Source organism: Strongylocentrotus purpuratus, unplaced genomic scaffold, assembly GCF_000002235.5.
Source record: "Strongylocentrotus purpuratus isolate Spur 01 unplaced genomic scaffold, Spur_5.0 spur5_scaffold_7, whole genome shotgun sequence".
Taxonomy (NCBI): domain Eukaryota; kingdom Metazoa; phylum Echinodermata; class Echinoidea; order Camarodonta; family Strongylocentrotidae; genus Strongylocentrotus; species Strongylocentrotus purpuratus.
The window spans coordinates 16,507,847-16,530,251 of NW_022145613.1; the positions used below are offsets into that span (position 1 = coordinate 16,507,847).

Here is a 22,405-nt window from a genome sequence, read left to right on the forward strand (position 1 = left end):
ATACTTCTACCCATAAATGGTAGTACCAAATACCTATATAAATTATATATCAGTTTTCATAGCGCAGCTACTCTATAAATACTCTACTCTTCTGTGCTTTAATACAAAGTATCACATTGCTACCCCATCTGTAACTGAGGCACCAAGATAAGGACCTAAAGCATTCAAGAAATTTCTTCCTCCCAGGCACCCATTTAGTTAACCTGGGTAGAGAGTAGCAAATATAGATTATTGTCTTCCCAAAGGATGTTAGTGCCGCGGCGGGACTCAAACTGCTGACCATGTGATCCACAATCTGGTGATGTACCCACTAGACCATTTATTTATTTATTAGGGATTTTGGGAACCTTGTAATAGTTAAATTCTCGATTAAGAGCGATTTAATTGTGACTAATCATTAAAGTTTCTAAATTGGCAAACACAGTGTAGAGTATAAAATCACCTTTTTCATACACAGCAAATTAAATCTTGCAATTTCCTTTCACATTTGCTCATGTAATAAACATTTTATTCTTTAATTATGAAAGAGTGGAAATTAGATGTTGCCAATTTGAGAGGCAAGTCTGGGGGGGGGGGGTGTTTTATAAAGCTGTGTGTAAAGTTACACGCTTGACTTTACGAATGACTTGAATATGAAGAGCTAAATGAGATTCTCAAATCCTTTAGATTGCATAAGCTAAAGTTGAAATATGCAGATGTCATTATTTTAACCTTACAATTTATTATTTACACAACATTTAACGCAAAGGGTTATTTTGGCTACAATTTAATTGAGATTATGGCAAATACAGTCACATTTTCTTAAAATGTCAGGAAAAACTTTGGGCATCCCATTTGGCTCTTCAAATTCAAAGTCATTCGTAACTTCATGCACAGCTTTATGAAACAATAAGGAAACTCTGAACTGCTTTGCTCATTTCTGATTTATACAAGTAAGTATACATGTGTCTTGATTGGAGAGAAATGTGTTCTACTGATAGATATCAAATATGTAATTGAAAGTACCTTTCGATTATGATATTTAAGGAAACAAATGAATTGAAAAGTTGTCTCAACTTATGCAGTTGAAAGAGTCTAGCTGAAAGTCATTTGTGTTTATTTTGCATGCAGTAAAGGGGCCAATTTATAAGTATCGCTGGCTTAAAGTGGAAATGTTTTGCTTCCACTTTATTAACAAGAACACATATTGCACATACACTGTATGGGATTGTGTTTTTTGTCTGGACTAGGATTCTGAACCAAGACTCAAATATTCCTGTCGTTCTTCATTCAGCTACATGTATCTATGAAATTTATTTTGCAGATCTTTGAAAGTTCTCTTAAACATTCTATGAAACATTTATTGTTTTTATGTGATTGACATGGCTACCCTAAAGTAATAGACCTGTTTACTATTCAACACATTCAAATGTATGGATGTTCCTTCCTGGGGCCCTAGTGACGATTTATTCTATTGACCTTTTATTCATAAATGATCTATGATACTTGGAATCCAGTCAGTGCACATTACTTGTTGCTATGTCAGGCAAGCCTCGACCAAGCATTCAGGTTGTCAAGGACAACCTGTGTTTAAAAATTACACATGAAATTTGAATATGTTAGTGAACTGGTGTATTGCTGGGTCGTCCAATATTGTCTGCTTTGACCTTTGCTCCAGTTGGGTTAAAGGTCGGGTTAAAGGTCGGGTTAAAGGTTATTCTTATGGTTATGTGATGTACAGAGTTTTGTCCATGGATTAAAAGTGGGAATTTGGTTAGTCTATGGTAGCAAATCTTTGTAAAATAAATGTTTGTTGTATGTACATGTACATGTCTCTATAGTTGACAGTAGTTTTGTTCTCAAAATGGAATTAACTTGGCATTACACAGGTCTAAGAAAACATGTAAATATCTTCTTATTTTGTATACTCATTACTCGTAAACTTTTCTTAGCTATGATTTCTATAAGAGAGATTGAATATTGTTGACAAAGTCTAACTAGATTGTAAATGTATGCAATAACAAAATGGTAGAATAAAATTATTTTATTTATTCATAAATATTTCTTGATTTTATTTTTGTCTTTTCTTATCAAAGAGTTGCTGTCTTGGCATGCATTGTTTTAACATATCCCCTTTTTCATGTACAATGTAGGTTACAGTTACCTATGACACGCGCACATAAACCACAGTAGACTGCTTGATACTGAGCACACAGCAATTATTTACACAACATTATCACAAATCTTTTAAACACGGAGTAGTGCTAGCCCTTAAAGGTAGTGTATCCCTCTTGCAGCCAACATCAAATTCTGTAGAACTTTGCAGGAATTATGAATATAAAGTCCTATCTGCGAAATTTAAACGTTAGCAGTGTCCTAGTATTCAAATTATGCAAGGAAACCAGTTTACTTTTACACTTCATTGTTAGATACTATTGATTGACTGGCTGACTTCTTTCTTTCTTTGGTAATAACATACATAAAATGAGCTGTAAAGGGTACATGAGCATTTCCCTACATCAATAACCCACTTGTAATTGCCAAATTAAACTGATTGAATGTTTGCGCAGCCCAAAACGTATGACAATTTGGCATGGTACATGAATAAGGGTCTGAAAATCAGACTATTACTAAAATGATTGCAATCAGTAAAGTCGATTCGACAACTAATGCTCGTTATTTTCCCACTAAAAGACATTTTCAAGCCCTTTTGTTTTGAGGGAAGTTCTAAATTGGTATTATTTTTCAAATACCGTTGGAATTTAACCTTTCATGTTTTTGGCCTGCAAATGGGACATAGTACTAGTGCTGTAACATCACGGATATCTCCAATTCCGTTTAAACGCCAGTCAAAACCGGACGGTTTTCGGTTAAACAATTTTTTTTTGTTTAAATTTAAAAAAACGGGAAAACGAAACCGTCCAATAAAAAACGGAATCCGCCATGGGCAGTCGGATACCGGACGGTTAAACTTTTGACTACAGCACTACATAGTACCTTTAAATGCATATAAAAAGGTGCTTCAGGAATAGCTCTTACAATGTAGTTCCCACACTGAAAGGAACTCCATTACTTTCATGAACACTTATCCTGTTACTTTTCTCTGTGAGCTTTACAATTTTGGTATAAATCACCTTCACTTCCTACATACATGTATATGAACAGATGGATAACTAAAAACTGTTATTATATAGTAATATAGTTACATACAGTGTACCTATGTGTATTACAATATGCACTTTACTTTTTGGCAATGAATCTAATCGATCTATGCAAATGCCTTCAACATTCAGTCATACCGCAGTCACATTGATGAGACCGACAACAGACTGATCAAACTTTACATTACATCCTATGGCAAAGAATCGGTCTGTTTGGCGTCGGTCTGGCGGTGCGACTCGAGTATCAGGCTATAAAACCAGTAAGTTTTATTATGACTATCAATACATAGCAGACAAGTTTATGTACATGTATGCACATTCTAGAATCCGTTGGTTGTCCTACATGTATATGTTTCCAATTTGGATTTGGTTTTGGTTATTTCAACAGTCTATTGAACTAAGCAATATTTCTTTCGAAGAGACTTGCATTATTTGTTAAATTACCATATATGTACATGAACATTCACAAAGTTACAGATAAGATTCAGGATTTTCAAGAATGGAATATAAATGTACAAATGATGGATCATTTGTTTGGTTTCACTTCCCTCAGGCTTCAGTACATTTAATGTATTAGTGCACATGGCTGAGCATTTATTGCCGATAAGACAATACAAACTCATTTAACAGCACTACCAGTCATAAAAAGGTATCAGAGTACTACAATATTCACAATTGTTTTTGCTAGAATAAACAATACTGGTAGTTGTTTGCGCTGGCATTACAAAATAGCGTTCAAAGTTCATACAGGGATTTGTTGATAACTATCTTGATTCAAACCCCTCTTTTATGGAATGTCATGTCATGACTTGTTTGTTTTCTTGAAGATCTTGCCAAGAGTGTTCTTCGACACCTTTCCAGACTTCCTTGGCTTGCTCTTCTCAAACTCATCCTGGGTCACTTTCTGTTTATGAGCACGCACCCTCGCCATCCACTCCTTCCCCTTTTCTCTCTTCTTTTTCTCCATCTTCTCCAACTGATCGCCGAGTTCGACGCTCTTCATGTAATAGTTTGTCTCTCGCTTGGCCTGAGAGATCTCTGTACGGATGCGCTGCTGACGCACCTGGCGCTCGTACTCCAGACGCTCCACCAAGTGACCCCACTGGAAGCGATGCAGGTACTTCAGGTTCCACAGCTCCTCGTAATAAATACTCCGTTTCCTCCCGCCCATTGGCGTGTTGTTGAACGTGAGGGCGATGCTCTTTGCTATTTTTTTATCCATGAATTCAATCCAACCTTCCGTGAAACGCTTGCTCTTGCTACCACCTTTCTTCTTCCGACTTTTGCGGCTGAATTTGTCTGTATTTTAGGAGAAATTGTAAAAGAAAAAAATTGTGCCATTTAATAAATTACAATGATAAACAAGCTTCTATCTTGCCCTGTATTCATGTAATAATGAATTGAAGAAAAAAATTAAACAAAATTACTTAATTTTTGTTTTATAAAAACCAATTACCGTATCCACCATAATAAACCAGAACTTACTACCGGTACATATGTCTGTGCTGTACACACAATGTGTATTGAACATATAAATTACTTGGACATTCTATGACTCTACCTGTGAACTCTTGCATTGACCAAATATGAGTGATGCTTACTCTTCAAACGGGTGATAAGAGGAAACCAAGTAATTACCATCCTGTGAGCTTAACCAGTACTTTGTGCAAGATGATGGAATCCTTCATCAGAGATGTGATAGTTGATATGGATAGGCATGAACTGTACACAGACAATCAATATGGTTTTAGGAAAGGCAGATCTTGCGTCACACAACTACTCAATGTATCTGAAGCTTGGTACAAGGAGCTTGATAGTGGAAGAAGTATTCATTGTATATATCCCGACTACAGTAAAGCATTTGACACTGTCCCACATCAAAGGTTGCTACGGAAAATTGAGTCGTACGGTATCTCAGGTAATCTGTTGAACTGGATCAAGTCCTTTTTAAGTGGAAGATCTCAACAAGTGATGGTTAACAGAATTACATCCACAGAATCTAACGTTATGAGTGGCGTACCGCAGGGGAGTGTGTTAGGGCCCACCCTTTTCCTAATCTACGTGAATGACTTGCCTGACGTTATTCAGTCTAATGAATGTAAAGTTAAGCTCTTTGCGGTCCTGAAATGCGCTATATAAGGACGAACTGTTATTATTATTATTATTACTCTTCAATTGCTAACATCGACGATGGAAAGACACTTCAATCGGAACTAAACAACCTTCTTGTACGGTCTAGAACATGGCAACTCCCTTTCAACATTGAGAAATGCAAAGTCATCCACTATGGAAGAAGTAATCCCTTGTGTGACTACACAATGAATGATGTTAACAAGCCATTACCTGCAGTTCATCATGAAAAGGATCTGGGAGTAATATTTGATGATAAAATGTCCTTTTCAAATCACATTGACACTGCTTGCAATGCTGCAAACCGGAAATTAGGTATCATCAAGCGTACTTTTTCAACTATGGACAACAAGGGACTCACACAGTTATATAAGTCAATTGTGAGACCAGCACTAGAATACTGCTCTCCCGTGTGGCACCCTTATAAGAAGAAACATATTCTCAAAGTGGAAAAAGTTCAACGTCGTGCAACTAAACTCCTTCAACCTCTCAGAAGTCTTCAGTACAAGTTACGCCTAGAGCAACTAAAATTGCCTTCATTATCATACAGACGTCATAGAAGCGACATGCTACAGGTCTATAAGATAATGCATGGAATCAACGACCTCCAGTCAACTAATTTCTTTCATCGTACCACTGTCACAGTAACAAGAGGTCACCAGTTCAAACTACAAAAGAAATATGTAAAATCTAAATTGAGGCAGAGCTCTTTTTCACAGAGAGTAGTAAATGAATGGAATGGTCTCCCATCATATGTAGCAGAAAGTCCATCACTCAATTCTTTCAAATCAAATCTTGACAAGTACTGGTCACTGAAGAAGGACAAGTTAAATCCTGATGAACTATTCAACTGTGCATGTTCATCCGTAACTGCACAACGCCAAATTCAAGAGTAACCCACTAGCAGACACCGAGGGGCAAATAAGTTTTGTATAACTTTATGCCTACTTTAACAAGGTATGATATCCATGAAACACTTACAACTATTCTCTTGAACAATAAAATGCAGATCAGATAAAATACAATGTACCTGTACATGTATGTCACTCAATTCCATGCACATCAACTGTGGCTACCATACATTGTAGTTAGTTTTAGTCAGTGACATTCTGTTTCTCATTTGTTTATAATTGTTCAAAGTCATCTGAGAAGAAAATATGTACTAAATCTCAAATCTCCAGTTCCTCAAGGAATGTTTATAAATCATATGAGTACTGTACATGTATTTTGTTTAAGTAAGGAGATTTATTACTTTACTCACATGTTTTGAATGCTCACTTCATGCTCTAAACATTGATATAAATTTTACATCATTAAAAGATTATCTGGTTGAGCATAGCAAATCTGGTCACATACACTGTAAATGCGCCACCTGCACAGCAAAACCCTCAAGATATCAAGATCTATTAATTACCTTCGGCTTGTAAGAACACACGTCCAACATCGCCATATTGGGAGAATATCCTCTTGATCCTCTGTGGTCTCATCAGTGGGGGTATGCGGCTCAAGTAGACGATCCCTGGTTTGGACGTTTTCTTCATCGTGCCCTCTCCTTTGGATTCCTCGGCTTGCTCAGCTTGCAGCCTTTCAAAGGCAATATCCTCCTCCTGATCATCCTCCTGATCTTCATTGTGATCTTCATCTTCATCTTCATCTTCATCCTCTCCAGAGATGTAATCGTTCAGCTCTTGCGGCATTTCTTCTTCATCTTGGTCCATCATTTTGCACTTGCTCTTGCTGCAGAGAAGAGACAGAAAATTTATGAGCGAATGAAGCAATGACACTAAAATAGAATACAACAATAACATATTCCATGGCTCAGTTGATTTTCAAGTCACCGTCTTATTTCTTTGTCTTTATTATTATATTAGGGTCAAGACTCTAGAATTTCTAGATCTACGATTAAATTTAAAATAAATGTCAAAAAAAAATGTGAAGCCGAAGAGCATGTTTTTTTTAATCACAATGGCCTTATCGTCATCGAAGTCCCCTCTCATTCACAGTGTACACACACATACGATTGCGTGCAAAGTCTATGGAGGTGGATCAAAGTCCCCCGCACACAGACACAATATTATTTATTATTTATTGCCAATAAAGCTAGCTGTGTAGAGAAATGAGAGGGGACACGGATCATGATAATAATGGCAATGCCACCACAATTTTATCACGCATCACTAGTCATCAGATCATAATCAATAAAATTAAAAAGTTAAACTATAAATAGATCTAGAGTAAAGTACCCGGTAATCGGTCAGCTCCGGTTTTCGGCCAATTGGTTGGATACATGGTAAAATCACTTTAAAATACATCGCATAATAGCACAACACATATCCCACACATACCATACCATGCCAGTGTCACTGAAGAACCACATTTGCAATGAAAAATATATCGTAAAATATCACATTTTAGCGATGTAATCGGCGGTCCCGCTACCCAAATCTGAAAAATCGAGTTTCTTACGCGTGTATGTAAGAAATATGGGTACGATAAAATGAGCTTTATTTCAAGTATTTTTCAGATATAGAGCCCGATTTTGTGCTGGTCGCAAGCTCAAAAGTATCTCATCGCATGTATTAAATCAATGCAGCCGCACACCGCGACGCACACACGATATGTCCGTCTAATTCAGATTCCAACTTCCGATCACCGCTGTGCCTGTATTCGGTCAGGCGAGCACCCGGGAGCTCCGGCGTGGGATACCTGCTCCGCCCGCTTGTGCTATACATCAGCGCAGAAACGCACGGCGCGCGCGAGCGCTTCCTATTGACTTTGTACATGCGGCCGTAAACTGAAACGCTCGGCCGATAACCGGCTCCAAAACAGTGAAAATTGAAATGAATATTGTCATGGCAATTCGTGATTTTTTTGGGGGATTCTTTTTTTGTTTAAATAATAATAATATTTGCTTCATGATTTGAACAAGAAATGATAATAAATAGGAAGTAAAGAGTCCATAAATAGGATTTTGTCTTAAGTGGCCGAAAACCGGGTACTTTACTCTATAGCTCTAGAAAAGCTTAGGACTAGAAATCTAAGCGAAAATATTAAATATTAAATATTAAATATTAAATTTCAAATGTCGAACAAAAACAAATTAAAATCAATAAGAGTGAAAGACAACGGCATCATCAGGAAAAAATAGGAAACCATCATCATGACATGACATTGGTATTCGCCCTGCACAAACAGATAATAGCGCTTCATTTTGTCACACACGACAACAACACCATGGCATGGCATTGCCGGGCGTGGGCAATGCAAATGGCAAATGCCAGTCGCAGTCGCCCGGACTACCCCGATGCGCATGCCATAAGGCCAGTGAAGGGGACAGTAGTGGCGCGGCGGCGCGGCTCTAGCTAGCTACGCCTACGGCGCATGTTATCTCCTTCATTGTTTCCAATCCCATATATCGACTATCAAATACATAAGCGTATGCGGCTTAACTTTAGAATACCCCACCAAAACGTAGTATCTCCGTTGGTCGCCAACGCGCCAACGTACCAATTTAGTGTAGATCTAGTCCCTTCCTTTCGTATTCGTGACCAGTTTCTGAATTTGCTAACGCATCAAGTCGAGCATGGAAATATGGTTATTTGCTATGTTTTAACTCCTTCCTATTACCTCTTACACATCAAAGTATTTTATTTATAGATTGTTAAAGATGTTCTCACCTTAGTTGGAATGTTTTACTCTTTATATTGCTTGAAAATCGTCAAAAAGCAATGTAACAACTGTCGGAAAGTATCAGTAAAGAGTGAAAAAAAATCGGAAACTTATGGTGTCCATTAAATGGCAAACAAAGAAAGGAAATAAGGCGCGTTGGCGCGTTGGCACGTTGGCCCGTCCCTCATTGACAAACTGAATTAAAATATGAAATAAGTAGCCTAAAAGTAATGGGGGAAAAAAAATCAGGAACTTGTGGTGTACTTTAAATGGCAAACAAAGAAAGGAAATAAGGCGCGTTGGCGCGTTGGCACGTTGGCCCGTCCCTCATTGCCAAACGAAAATAATATAGGAAATAAGGAGCGTTGGCACGTTGGTCCGTCCGTCATCTGGCCATTGACCGAATAAGGAATATAACATTCACATTTGTCTTTCTAGGCACGATGGGGATTTACAATTTTATTTCTTTAAAAGTACTTGGGGGAGCTGTTTCAAATTAATGCGATATGAAATTAATGATTGAAATGTCACGTTATTAACTTCATGTTTCAGTGTTAGTACGTTGGCATGATGGCGATTTATGATCCATTGTCAGTACGTTGGCACGCCGCTGGTGATTGAAATTTCATTAATAATTAGAAAACAAAGAGGATTTGATTTGTTGTACCATTCTCGACTCTTATTTCTTGTCTGAATTCAGTTTTCCCCCGCCCGCGCGAAGCGCGGAAGCTTTTGCCTTTCATCAATTATTGGAGAAAGAAGACGATTTGATGTACCATTCTTGACTCCTTATTCTTGTCTGAATTCAGTTCCCGCCACTCCCCCCCCCCCCCCCCCCCGCTCTCGCGCGAAGCGCGCAAGCTTTGACCTTTCATTAAATTATTAGAGAAAGAAGACGATTCGTTGTACCATTCTCGACTCTTAATCCTTGTCTGAAGTCAGGTTCCCCCCCTCCTGCGTGAAGCGTGGAAGCTTTGGTGTTTCATTAATCGGTTCCCCCCACCCTCCCCCCCTCCCCCCGCGCAAAGCATGGAAGGTTTTAGCTTTCATTAATTATTAGAGAAAGAAGACGATTTGTTGTATCATACAGACTCTTATTTTATGTCCTAATTCAGTTTCCTCGATCCCCCGCCCCCCCCCCCCCCCCCCCCCCCCCCCCCCCCCCCCCCCCCCCAGGCGCGGATCCAGGAACCCATTTCTATCGGCCCGGCTATGGCAACCCCTTTGTGTAAAAACTAGATAAACTCTGTTTTTCTCAGATAAACTCTGTTTTTCTCAGATAAACTCAGTTTATCAACAGATAAACACAGTTTATCAGAAAAACTCAGTTTATCAGTTGATAAACTGAGTTTATCATTGATAAACACAGTTTTTCTGATAAACTGAGTTTATCTAGTTTTTACACAAAGGGGTTGCCATAGCCGGGCCGATAGAAATGGGTTCCTGGATCCGCGCCTGCCCCCCCCCCCCTCCCCCTCCTGCGCCTCGGACATCTAGGATCGTTGGCAGGCAAAACAATCTCGGCAAAGTTTTGTTCAACACATGCATGTTGGTGAGAGACAACGACCAACGATGTGCTGCTACGCACAGGGTTTGGTGACGTCACACAGTGTGGACATCGTTGGCAGACAACCCAATCCTGGCAAAGTCATCAAAGGAGAGAGGAATGAAGTACAGAACAATAGAAAGAGTCTATAGTCCGAAGACAGATGAGAATTAAAGAGAATTATTATTATTAATATTATCATTATTGATAATATTAAAAAGAAGAATAAGAGAAATGGGAGAAGATGAAGATCGGAGAACAAGTAGGGCCTAGTGGTCGTGGGTAAAACAAATTGAAAACAAAAGAAAGGGGAATAGATCGAGGAATAATACTACAACAATGATAACAATAAGGGTGCGCATGCGCACATGGTAACGTTAGGTGAATGTAAATCGGCAAAGCAGTGAATTGGCTCAATATAGCGTTAAGATTTTTTAATGCCTGATTTATGTCTTAGTTTCAGAGAAAAAAACGTTGGGAGAATTTACTGTTAATCACTGTTAGAGAGTGTTGCACACTGCACAGTGACGCCTTCAAAGAAAACCATAAATATCTTTGTGGTTTAATTGAGAAGATGAAGATCAAAGGAGAAGAAAAAGAAGAAGAAGTGGTCGTGGGTAAAACAAATTGAAAACAAGAAAAGAGGAATAGAGGAATAATATACTATAACCATAATATATCAATAAAATCAATCTACCACAAAAATCTGGGAACAACTTTAGAATACCCCACCATGCGAACTAAAGGTTTTTTTTTGATCCGCCAACCCAACGCTTCAACTTGTTAAAGTAGACCTACTACAACTTGGTGCCGAGATATATATAGTTTTGAATGGAAATCGCAATCGTGCCGCCAACGTGCCAACGAGCCAACATGAGTTGAGAGACTGAATTTATATCGCCAACGTGCCAACGTGCCAACGAGCCAACATGAGTTGAGAGACTTGAATTTATATCGCCTACGTGCCAACGTGCCAACATGAGTTGAGAGACTTGAATTTATATAGCCAACGTGCCAACGTGCCAACGAGCCAACATGAGTTGAGAGACTTGAATTTATATCGCCAACGTGCCAACGTGCCAACATGAGTTGAGAGTTTTGAATTTATATCGCCAACGTGCCAACGTGCCAACGAGCCAACATGAGTTGAGAGACTTGAATTTATATCGCCAACGTGCCAACGTGCCAACGAGCCAACATGAGTTGAGAGTTTTGAATTTATATCGCCAACGTGCCAACGTGCCAACGAGCCAACATGAGTTGAGAGTCTTGAATTTATATCGCCAACGTGCCAACGTGCCAACGAGCCAACATGAGTTGAGAGTCTTGAATTTATATCGCCAACGTGCCAACGTGCCAACGAGCCAACATGAGTTGAGAGACTTGAATTTATATCGCCAACGTGCCAACGTGCCAACATGAGTTGAGAGACTTGAAGATAAATCGCCAACGTGCCAACGTGCCAACGAGCAAACATGAGTTGAGAGACTTGAATTTATATCGCCAACGTGCCAACGTGCCAACATGAGTTGAGAGACTTGAAGTTAAATCGCCAACGTGCCAACGTGCCAACGAATCAACATGAGTTGAGAGACTTGAATTTTTAGCGCCAACGTGCCAATTACGTGCCAACGAGCCAACATGAGTTGAGAGACTTGAATTTATATTGCCAACGTGCCAACGAGCCATAGTTGAGAGACTTGAAGTTAAATCGCCATCGTCTTGGAAAAGGGCTTATGAGAATGAAAAGAGACTGTTTTCATAAATAAGAAGGAGACTGTTTTCACAGATGAAAAAGGGCATTTATGAGAAAGGGAAGGGGCTCTTTTTTTAAATGGGGGCACTTATTAGAAAGGAAAGGGGGCACATGTGAAGATATAAGGTGCGCTTATCAGATTTGAATAGGGCAATTATCAGAGGTGAAAAGGGGCGCTTCTCGTATCTGAAAAGAGGCACTTAAATTATTACAGATTATAAAGGGCACTTATGAGAATGGAAAATGAACACTTAATGGGAACTTGTCGAACGAAAAGGGGTACGTGTAAAGAAGAGGGTTTTTATGTCAGAGGTGGAAAGGGGAAGGGGCACTTTTAAATATTAATAGGGGCACTTTTCAAAGTAAAAGGGGCACTTTTTATGTAAAAAGGGGCACTTCTTACAAAGTTAAAAGGGCATTTTTCCTGTTTTAAAAGGGGCACTTTTGGAGAACTTGATAAAGTGGGGGGGGGGGGCACTGTGCCCCCCTCCCGGGAGCGCCGCCTCTGATAAACATACATACAACGTACATCACACATAATTATGTGTATATACTTTTATAAACGTTATAATTTTAAATGAAAGTTTCGCTTGTACCAGTTAAATATTCGTCTAATAGTAAAATATCCTAAGCACTAAATGACTAATCGAAACTGTTTTATACTCGACCAAATGTAAAACGTTTTGTTAACTATAAAGGTCAGGCGATATTCATCCTATTTCATATACAATCATATGAACGAATTATCTCATGACTGCTCTCCTAATTTGGTAAGTGGGTTATTTACATAATATGTTTGCCATTTTCTCTGTTATTTATTTTGGTTTACAAAATATTAACGCTGTTGATTATGCTTCAACTGCAAGCTTGACTGCTGATACCGAGTGATAAGTTATACTTATAATGATAGTGAAACAAGGCATTTCCAGAATCTGTAGTAGTACCTAGTAGTAGTACTACTACTACTACTAAAGTTCAAAGCTTGCGCGCTTCGCGCGAGAGGGGAAAACTGATTTCAGACAAGGATTAAGAGTCGAGAATGGTACAACGAATCGTCTTCTTTCTCTATGAATTTAATGAAACGTCAAAGCTTGCGCGTTTCGCGCGAGAGGGGGGGGGTGGGAATGATTTCAGACAAGGATTAAGAGTTAAGAATGGTACAATGAATCGTCTTTTTTTTCTAATAATTTTTGAAAGGTCAAAGCTTACGCGCTTCGCGCGGGTTTTCCATATCCACCGCTCCTTATGTATTTGTTTGTTTAAAACTTCTTTTATCTTCTTTTTCTAATTTCCTCATGTTATTCTTTATTTCTCTTTCTTTTCCATTTACATTTTGCTTATTAGCACCTGTCTTTCCTTATGGTATTTTTTATTTCCTCCTTCTTTTAAATTTTCTTTCCATATTATTATTTTGTTTAATCTTCCATTTCTATCTTTCCACAAGTTATTCTTTGTTTTAAACACCCAAGGACACCAGGTCCCCGTCACCCTAAGCACTGGAGTTTGCGTTACCTGTAACTCTCACCCTAATCCTAACCCTAGGACACCGGGTCCCGCGTCACCCGAGGACACCGGAATTTGCGTTACCCTAACTCTAACTCTAACTCTCACCCTAACCCTAACCCTAGGACACCAGGTCCCGCATCACCCTCCGGAGTTTGCGTTACCCTACCTCTCACCCTAACCCTAACCATAGGACACCGGGTCCCGCGTCACCCTAAGACACCGGGTCCCGCGTCACCCTAGGACGCCGGAGTTTGCGTTACCCTAACTCTCACCCTAACCCTAACCCTAGGACACGGGTCCCGCGTCAGCCTAGGACTCCGGGTCCCACGTCACCCTAGGACAACGGGTCCCGTGTCACCCTAGGACACCGGAGTTTGCGTTACCCTAACTCTAACTCTCACCCTAACCCTAACCCTAGGACGCCGGGTCCCGCGTCACCCTAGGACACCGGAGTTTGCGTTACCCTAACTCTCACCCTAACCCTAACCCTAGGACACCGGGTCCCGCGTCACCCTAGGACACCGGGTCCCGCGTCACCCTAGGACACCGGGTCCCGCATCACCCTAGGACACCGGGTCCCGCGTCACCCTAGGACACCGGAGTTTGCGTTACCCTAACTCTCACCCTAACCCTAACCCTAGGACACCGGGTCCCGCGTCACCCTAGGACACCGGGTCCCGCGTCACCCTAGGACACCGGGTCCCGCATCACCCTAGGACACCGGGTCCCGCGTCACCCTAGGACACCGGGTCCCGCGTCACCCTAGGACACCGGAGTTTGCGTTACCCTAACTCTCACCCTAACCCTAACCCTAGGACACCGGGTCCCGCGTCACCCTAGGACACCGGGTCCCGCATCACCCTAGGACACCGGGTCCCGCGTCACCCTAGGACACCGGAGTTTGCGTTACCCTAACTCTCACCCTAACCCTAACCCTAGGACACCGGGTCCCGCGTCACCCTAGGACACCGGGTCCCGCGTCACCCTAGGACACCGGAGTTTGGTTACCCTAACGCTCACCCTAACCCTAACCCTAGGACACCGGGTCCCGCGTCACCCTAGGACACTGGAGTTTGCGTTACCCTAACTCTCACCCTAACCCTAACCCTAGGACACCAGGTCCCGCGTCACCCTAGGACACCGGGTCCCGCGTCACCCTAGGACACCGGAGTTTGCGTTACCCTAACTCTCACCCTAACCCTAACCCTAGGACACCGGGTCCCGCGTCACCCTAGGACACCGGGTCCCGCGTCACCCTAGGACACCGGAGTTTGCGTTACCCTAACTCTCACCCTAACCCTAACCCTAGGACACTGGGTCCCGCGTCACCCTAGGACATCTGGTCCCGCGCCACCCTAGGACACTGGAGTTTGCGTTACTAACTCTAACCCTAACCATAGGACACCGGGTTCTGCGTTACCCTAACTCTCACCCTAACCCTAACCCTAGGACACCGGGTCCCATTTCTGTTTCATTTTCTTCTTCTTTTGCAGTTTTACAAATATATAACAAACAAAACATTTTTATACATGACAAAAGAGATTGTGAAACAAAGTAAGGTTGGCTGTAACTAATCAGAAACATCAATCAGGTTTATTTTTTATTGCTTGATTTTCTTTTTCTTTTTCAGTTTTACAAATATATAACAAACAAATCATTGAACATTTATACATGACAAAAGATTAAACAAAGTATTAAGGTTGGCCGTAACTAATCGAAAACATCAAACAGGAGGGTTGACAAAGTAAGCAAAGCTTGAAAGTATGACTACCCTCAATGGATACATAATAATACAAATATGGAGACAAAAATATTGGTAAAATGGAAAAAAAGAGAGAGGGAGAAAAAAGGGAAGAAAAAAAATTAGTAGGGGGTGTACATCAAAATGTACAGATTTTTGTGGTAGATTGATTTTATTGATATATTATGGTTATAGTATATTATTCCTCTATTCCTCTTTTCTTGTTTTCAATTTGTTTTACCCACGACCACTTCTTCTTCTTTTTCTTCTCCTTTGATCTTCATCTTCTCAATTAAACCACAAAGATATTTATGGTTTTCTTTGAAGGCGTCACTGTGCAGTGTGCAACACTCTCTAACAGTGATTAACAGTAAATTCTCCCAACGTTTTTTTCTCTGAAACTAAGACATAAATCAGGCATTAAAAAATCTTAACGCTATATTGAGCCAATTCACTGCTTTGCCGATTTACATTCACCTAACGTTACCATGTGCGCATGCGCACCCTTATTGTTATCATTGTTGTAGTATTATTCCTCGATCTATTCCCCTTTCTTTTGTTTTCAATTTGTTTTACCCACGACCACTAGGCCCTACTTGTTCTCCGATCTTCATCTTCTCCCATTTCTCTTATTCTTCTTTTTAATATTATCAATAATGATAATATTAATAATAATAATTCTCTTTAATTCTCATCTGTCTTCGGACTATAGACTCTTTCTATTGTTCTGTACTTCATTCCTCTCTCCTTTGATGACTTTGCCAGGATTGGGTTGTCTGCCAACGATGTCCACACTGTGTGACGTCACCAAACCCTGTGCGTAGCAGCACATCGTTGGTCGTTGTCTCTCACCAACATGCATGTGTTGAACAAAACTTTGCCGAGATTGTTTTGCCTGCCAACGATCCTAGATGTCCGAGGCGCAGGAGGGGAGGGGGGGGGGGGGGGCGGGGGATCGAGGAAACTGAATTAGGACATAAAATAAGAGTCTGTATGATACAACAAATCGTCTTCTTTCTCTAATAATTAATGAAAGCTAAAACCTTCCATGCTTTGCGCGGGGGGAGGGGGGGAGGGTGGGGGGAACCGATTAATGAAACACCAAAGCTTCCACGCTTCACGCAGGAGGGGGGGAACCTGACTTCAGACAAGGATTAAGAGTCGAGAATGGTACAACGAATCGTCTTCTTTCTCTAATAATTTAATGAAAGGTCAAAGCTTGCGCGCTTCGCGCGAGAGGGGGGGGGGGGGGGGGAGTGGCGGGAACTGAATTCAGACAAGAATAAGGAGTCAAGAATGGTACATCAAATCGTCTTCTTTCTCCAATAATTGATGAAAGGCAAAAGCTTCCGCGCTTCGCGCGGGCGGGGGAAAACTGAATTCAGACAAGAAATAAGAGTCGAGAATGGTACAACAAATCAAATCCTCTTTGTTTTCTAATTATTAATGAAATTTCAATCACCAGCGGCGTGCCAACGTACTGACAATGGATCATAAATCGCCATCATGCCAACGTACTAACACTGAAACATGAAGTTAATAACGTGACATTTCAATCATTAATTTCATATCGCATTAATTTGAAACAGCTCCCCCAAGTACTTTTAAAGAAATAAAATTGTAAATCCCCATCGTGCCTAGAAAGACAAATGTGAATGTTATATTCCTTATTCGGTCAATGGCCAGATGACGGACGGACCAACGTGCCAACGCTCCTTATTTCCTATATTATTTTCGTTTGGCAATGAGGGACGGGCCAACGTGCCAACGCGCCAACGCGCCTTATTTCCTTTCTTTGTTTGCCATTTAAAGTACACCACAAGTTCCTGATTTTTTTCCCCCATTACTTTTAGGCTACTTATTTCATATTTTAATTCAGTTTGTCAATGAGGGACGGGCCAACGTGCCAACGCGCCAACGCGCCTTATTTCCTTTCTTTGTTTGCCATTTAATGGACACCATAAGTTTCCGATTTTTTTTCACTCTTTACTGATACTTTCCGACAGTTGTTACATTGCTTTTTGACGATTTTCAAGCAATATAAAGAGTAAAACATTCCAACTAAGGTGAGAACATCTTTAACAATCTATAAATAAAATACTTTGATGTGTAAGAGGTAATAGGAAGGAGTTAAAACATAGCAAATAACCATATTTCCATGCTCGACTTGATGCGTTAGCAAATTCAGAAACTGGTCACGAATACGAAAGGAAGGGACTAGATCTACACTAAATTGGTACGTTGGCGCGTTGGCGACCAACGGAGATACTACGTTTTGGTGGGGTATTCTAAAGTTAAGCCAAAATCTGTACATTTTGATGTACACCCCCTACTAATTTTTTTTCTTCCCTTTTTTCTCCCTCTCTCTTTTTTTTCCATTTTACCAATATTTTTGTCTCCATATTTGTATTATTATGTATCCATTGAGGGCAGTCATACTTTCAAGCTTTGCTTACTTTGTCAACCCTCCTGTTTGATGTTTTCGATTAGTTACGGCCAACCTTAATACTTTGTTTAATCTTTTGTCATGTATAAATGTTCAATGATTTGTTTGTTATATATTTGTAAAACTGAAAAAGAAAAAGAAAATCAAGCAATAAAAAATAAACCTGATTGATGTTTCTGATTAGTTACAGCCAACCTTACTTTGTTTCACAATCTCTTTTGTCATGTATAAAAATGTTTTGTTTGTTATATATTTGTAAAACTGCAAAAGAAGAAGAAAATGAAACAGAAATGGGACCCGGTGTCCTAGGGTTAGGGTTAGGGTGAGAGTTAGGGTAACGCAGAACCCGGTGTCCTATGGTTAGGGTTAGAGTTAGTAACGCAAACTCCAGTGTCCTAGGGTGGCGCGGGACCAGATGTCCTAGGGTGACGCGGGACCCAGTGTCCTAGGGTTAGGGTTAGGGTGAGAGTTAGGGTAACGCAAACTCCGGTGTCCTAGGGTGACGCGGGACCCGGTGTCCTAGGGTGACGCGGGACCCGGTGTCCTAGGGTTAGGGTTAGGGTGAGAGTTAGGGTAACGCAAACTCCGGTGTCCTAGGGTGACGCGGGACCCGGTGTCCTAGGGTGACGCGGGACCTGGTGTCCTAGGGTTAGGGTTAGGGTGAGAGTTAGGGTAACGCAAACTCCAGTGTCCTAGGGTGACGCGGGACCCGGTGTCCTAGGGTTAGGGTTAGGGTGAGCGTTAGGGTAACCAAACTCCGGTGTCCTAGGGTGACGCGGGACCCGGTGTCCTAGGGTGACGCGGGACCCGGTGTCCTAGGGTTAGGGTTAGGGTGAGAGTTAGGGTAACGCAAACTCCGGTGTCCTAGGGTGACGCGGGACCCGGTGTCCTAGGGTGATGCGGGACCCGGTGTCCTAGGGTGACGCGGGACCCGGTGTCCTAGGGTTAGGGTTAGGGTGAGAGTTAGGGTAACGCAAACTCCGGTGTCCTAGGGTGACGCGGGACCCGGTGTCCTAGGGTGACGCGGGACCCGGTGTCCTAGGGTGATGCGGGACCCGGTGTCCTAGGGTGACGCGGGACCCGGTGTCCTAGGGTGACGCGGGACCCGGTGTCCTAGGGTTAGGGTTAGGGTGAGAGTTAGGGTAACGCAAACTCCGGTGTCCTAGGGTGACGCGGGACCCGGTGTCCTAGGGTGATGCGGGACCCGGTGTCCTAGGGTGACGCGGGACCCGGTGTCCTAGGGTGACGCGGGACCCGGTGTCCTAGGGTTAGGGTTAGGGTGAGAGTTAGGGTAACGCAAACTCCGGTGTCCTAGGGTGACGCGGGACCCGGCGTCCTAGGGTTAGGGTTAGGGTGAGAGTTAGAGTTAGGGTAACGCAAACTCCGGTGTCCTAGGGTGACACGGGACCCGTTGTCCTAGGGTGACGTGGGACCCGGAGTCCTAGGCTGACGCGGGACCCGTGTCCTAGGGTTAGGGTTAGGGTGAGAGTTAGGGTAACGCAAACTCCGGCGTCCTAGGGTGACGCGGGACCCGGTGTCTTAGGGTGACGCGGGACCCGGTGTCCTAGGGTTAGGGTTAGGGTGAGAGGTAGGGTAACGCAAACTCCGGAGGGTGATGCGGGACCTGGTGTCCTAGGGTTAGGGTTAGGGTGAGAGTTAGAGTTAGAGTTAGGGTAACGCAAATTCCGGTGTCCTCGGGTGACGCGGGACCCGGTGTCCTAGGGTTAGGATTAGGGTGAGAGTTACAGGTAACGCAAACTCCAGTGCTTAGGGTGACGGGGACCTGGTGTCCTTGGGTGTTTAAAACAAAGAATAACTTGTGGAAAGATAGAAATGGAAGATTAAACAAAATAATAATATGGAAAGAAAATTTAAAAGAAGGAGGAAATAAAAAATACCATAAGGAAAGACAGGTGCTAATAAGCAAAATGTAAATGGAAAAGAAAGAGAAATAAAGAATAACATGAGGAAATTAGAAAAAGAAGATAAAAGAAGTTTTAAACAAACAAATACATAAGGAGCGGTGGATATGGAAAACCCGCGCGAAGCGCGTAAGCTTTGACCTTTCAAAAATTATTAGAAAAAAAAGACGATTCATTGTACCATTCTTAACTCTTAATCCTTGTCTGAAATCATTCCCACCCCCCCCCCTCTCGCGCGAAACGCGCAAGCTTTGACGTTTCATTAAATTCATAGAGAAAGAAGACGATTCGTTGTACCATTCTCGACTCTTAATCCTTGTCTGAAATCAGTTTTCCCCTCTCGCGCGAAGCGCGCAAGCTTTGAACTTTAGTAGTAGTAGTAGTACTACTACTAGGTACTACTACAGATTCTGGAAATGCCTTGTTTCACTATCATTATAAGTATAACTTATCACTCGGTATCAGCAGTCAAGCTTGCAGTTGAAGCATAATCAACAGCGTTAATATTTTGTAAACCAAAATAAATAACAGAGAAAATGGCAAACATATTATGTAAATAACCCACTTACCAAATTAGGAGAGCAGTCATGAGATAATTCGTTCATATGATTGTATATGAAATAGGATGAATATCGCCTGACCTTTATAGTTAACAAAACGTTTTACATTTGGTCGAGTATAAAACAGTTTCGATTAGTCATTTAGTGCTTAGGATATTTTACTATTAGACGAATATTTAACTGGTACAAGCGAAACTTTCATTTAAAATTATAACGTTTATAAAAGTATATACACATAATTATGTGTGATGTACGTTGTATGTATGTTTATCAGAGGCGGCGCTCCCGGGAGGGGGGCACAGTGCCCCCCCCCCCCCACTTTATCAAGTTCTCCAAAAGTGCCCCTTTTAAAACAGGAAAAATGCCCTTTTAACTTTGTAAGAAGTGCCCCTTTTTACATAAAAAGTGCCCCTTTTACTTTGAAAAGTGCCCCTATTAATATTTAAAAGTGCCCCTTCCCCTTTCCACCTCTGACATAAAAACCCTCTTCTTTACACGTACCCCTTTTCGTTCGACAAGTTCCCATTAAGTGTTCATTTTCCATTCTCATAAGTGCCCTTTATAATCTGTAATAATTTAAGTGCCTCTTTTCAGATACGAGAAGCGCCCCTTTTCACCTCTGATAATTGCCCTATTCAAATCTGATAAGCGCACCTTATATCTTCACATGTGCCCCCTTTCCTTTCTAATAAGTGCCCCCATTTAAAAAAAGAGCCCCTTCCCTTTCTCATAAATGCCCTTTTTCATCTGTGAAAACAGTCTCCTTCTTATTTATGAAAACAGTCTCTTTTCATTCTCATAAGCCCTTTTCCAAGACGATGGCGATTTAACTTCAAGTCTCTCAACTATGGCTCGTTGGCACGTTGGCAATATAAATTCAAGTCTCTCAACTCATGTTGGCTCGTTGGCACGTAATTGGCACGTTGGCGCTAAAAATTCAAGTCTCTCAACTCATGTTGATTCGTTGGCACGTTGGCACGTTGGCGATTTAACTTCAAGTCTCTCAACTCATGTTGGCACGTTGGCACGTTGGCGATATAAATTCAAGTCTCTCAACTCATGTTTGCTCGTTGGCACGTTGGCACGTTGGCGATTTATCTTCAAGTCTCTCAACTCATGTTGGCACGTTGGCACGTTGGCGATATAAATTCAAGTCTCTCAACTCATGTTGGCTCGTTGGCACGTTGGCACGTTGGCGATATAAATTCAAGACTCTCAACTCATGTTGGCTCGTTGGCACGTTGGCACGTTGGCGATATAAATTCAAGACTCTCAACTCATGTTGGCTCGTTGGCACGTTGGCACGTTGGCGATATAAATTCAAAACTCTCAACTCATGTTGGCTCGTTGGCACGTTGGCACGTTGGCGATATAAATTCAAGTCTCTCAACTCATGTTGGCTCGTTGGCACGTTGGCACGTTGGCGATATAAATTCAAAACTCTCAACTCATGTTGGCACGTTGGCACGTTGGCGATATAAATTCAAGTCTCTCAACTCATGTTGGCTCGTTGGCACGTTGGCACGTTGGCTATATAAATTCAAGTCTCTCAACTCATGTTGGCACGTTGGCACGTAGGCGATATAAATTCAAGTCTCTCAACTCATGTTGGCTCGTTGGCACGTTGGCACGTTGGCGATATAAATTCAGTCTCTCAACTCATGTTGGCTCGTTGGCACGTTGGCGGCACGATTGCGATTTCCATTCAAAACTATATATATCTCGGCACCAAGTTGTAGTAGGTCTACTTTAACAAGTTGAAGCGTTGGGTTGGCGGATCAAAAAAAAACCTTTAGTTCGCATGGTGGGGTATTCTAAAGTTGTTCCGCGTATGCTTAACACTTACATTAAAGATAGACTCTATGAAGATTCCAGTTGTAATTAAAGAAATAGATTAATCACGAATATTGGTTAAAATTTGAACATTCACAGCCCACGGGTACGTGTACGTGTGTACATATGATATGCAGCGGTAAGCATGGATAATGG

General features: G+C 41.6%; 1 protein-coding gene across 1 annotated transcript; it reads right to left on the reverse strand.

Moving 5' to 3' along the window:
* Positions 1–3,387: 3,387 nt before the first annotated feature.
* On the reverse strand, positions 3,388–22,378 carry LOC591612 (activator of basal transcription 1). The gene is made up of 3 exons (XM_030973816.1): positions 22,263–22,378; positions 6,685–7,007; positions 3,388–4,439 (listed from the first exon to the last, which is right to left on the reverse strand). The coding sequence occupies exons 2-3, from the start codon at positions 6,989–6,991 to the stop codon at positions 3,943–3,945; spliced, it is 804 nt and encodes a 267-aa protein (XP_030829676.1). The 5' UTR covers positions 6,992–7,007; positions 22,263–22,378; the 3' UTR covers positions 3,388–3,942.
* Positions 22,379–22,405: the final 27 nt, after the last annotated feature.

Bases quoted from the DNA above. Each gene is read 5' to 3' on its own strand.
- LOC591612 (XM_030973816.1), bottom strand. From the start codon at position 6,991: ATGATGGACCAAGATGAAGAAGAAATGCCGCAAGAGCTGAACGATTAC. The intron at 4,440-6,684 runs GTAATTAATAGA...CCTAAAATACAG, and splicing joins TGTGTTCTTACAAGCCGAAG to ACAAATTCAGCCGCAAAAGT.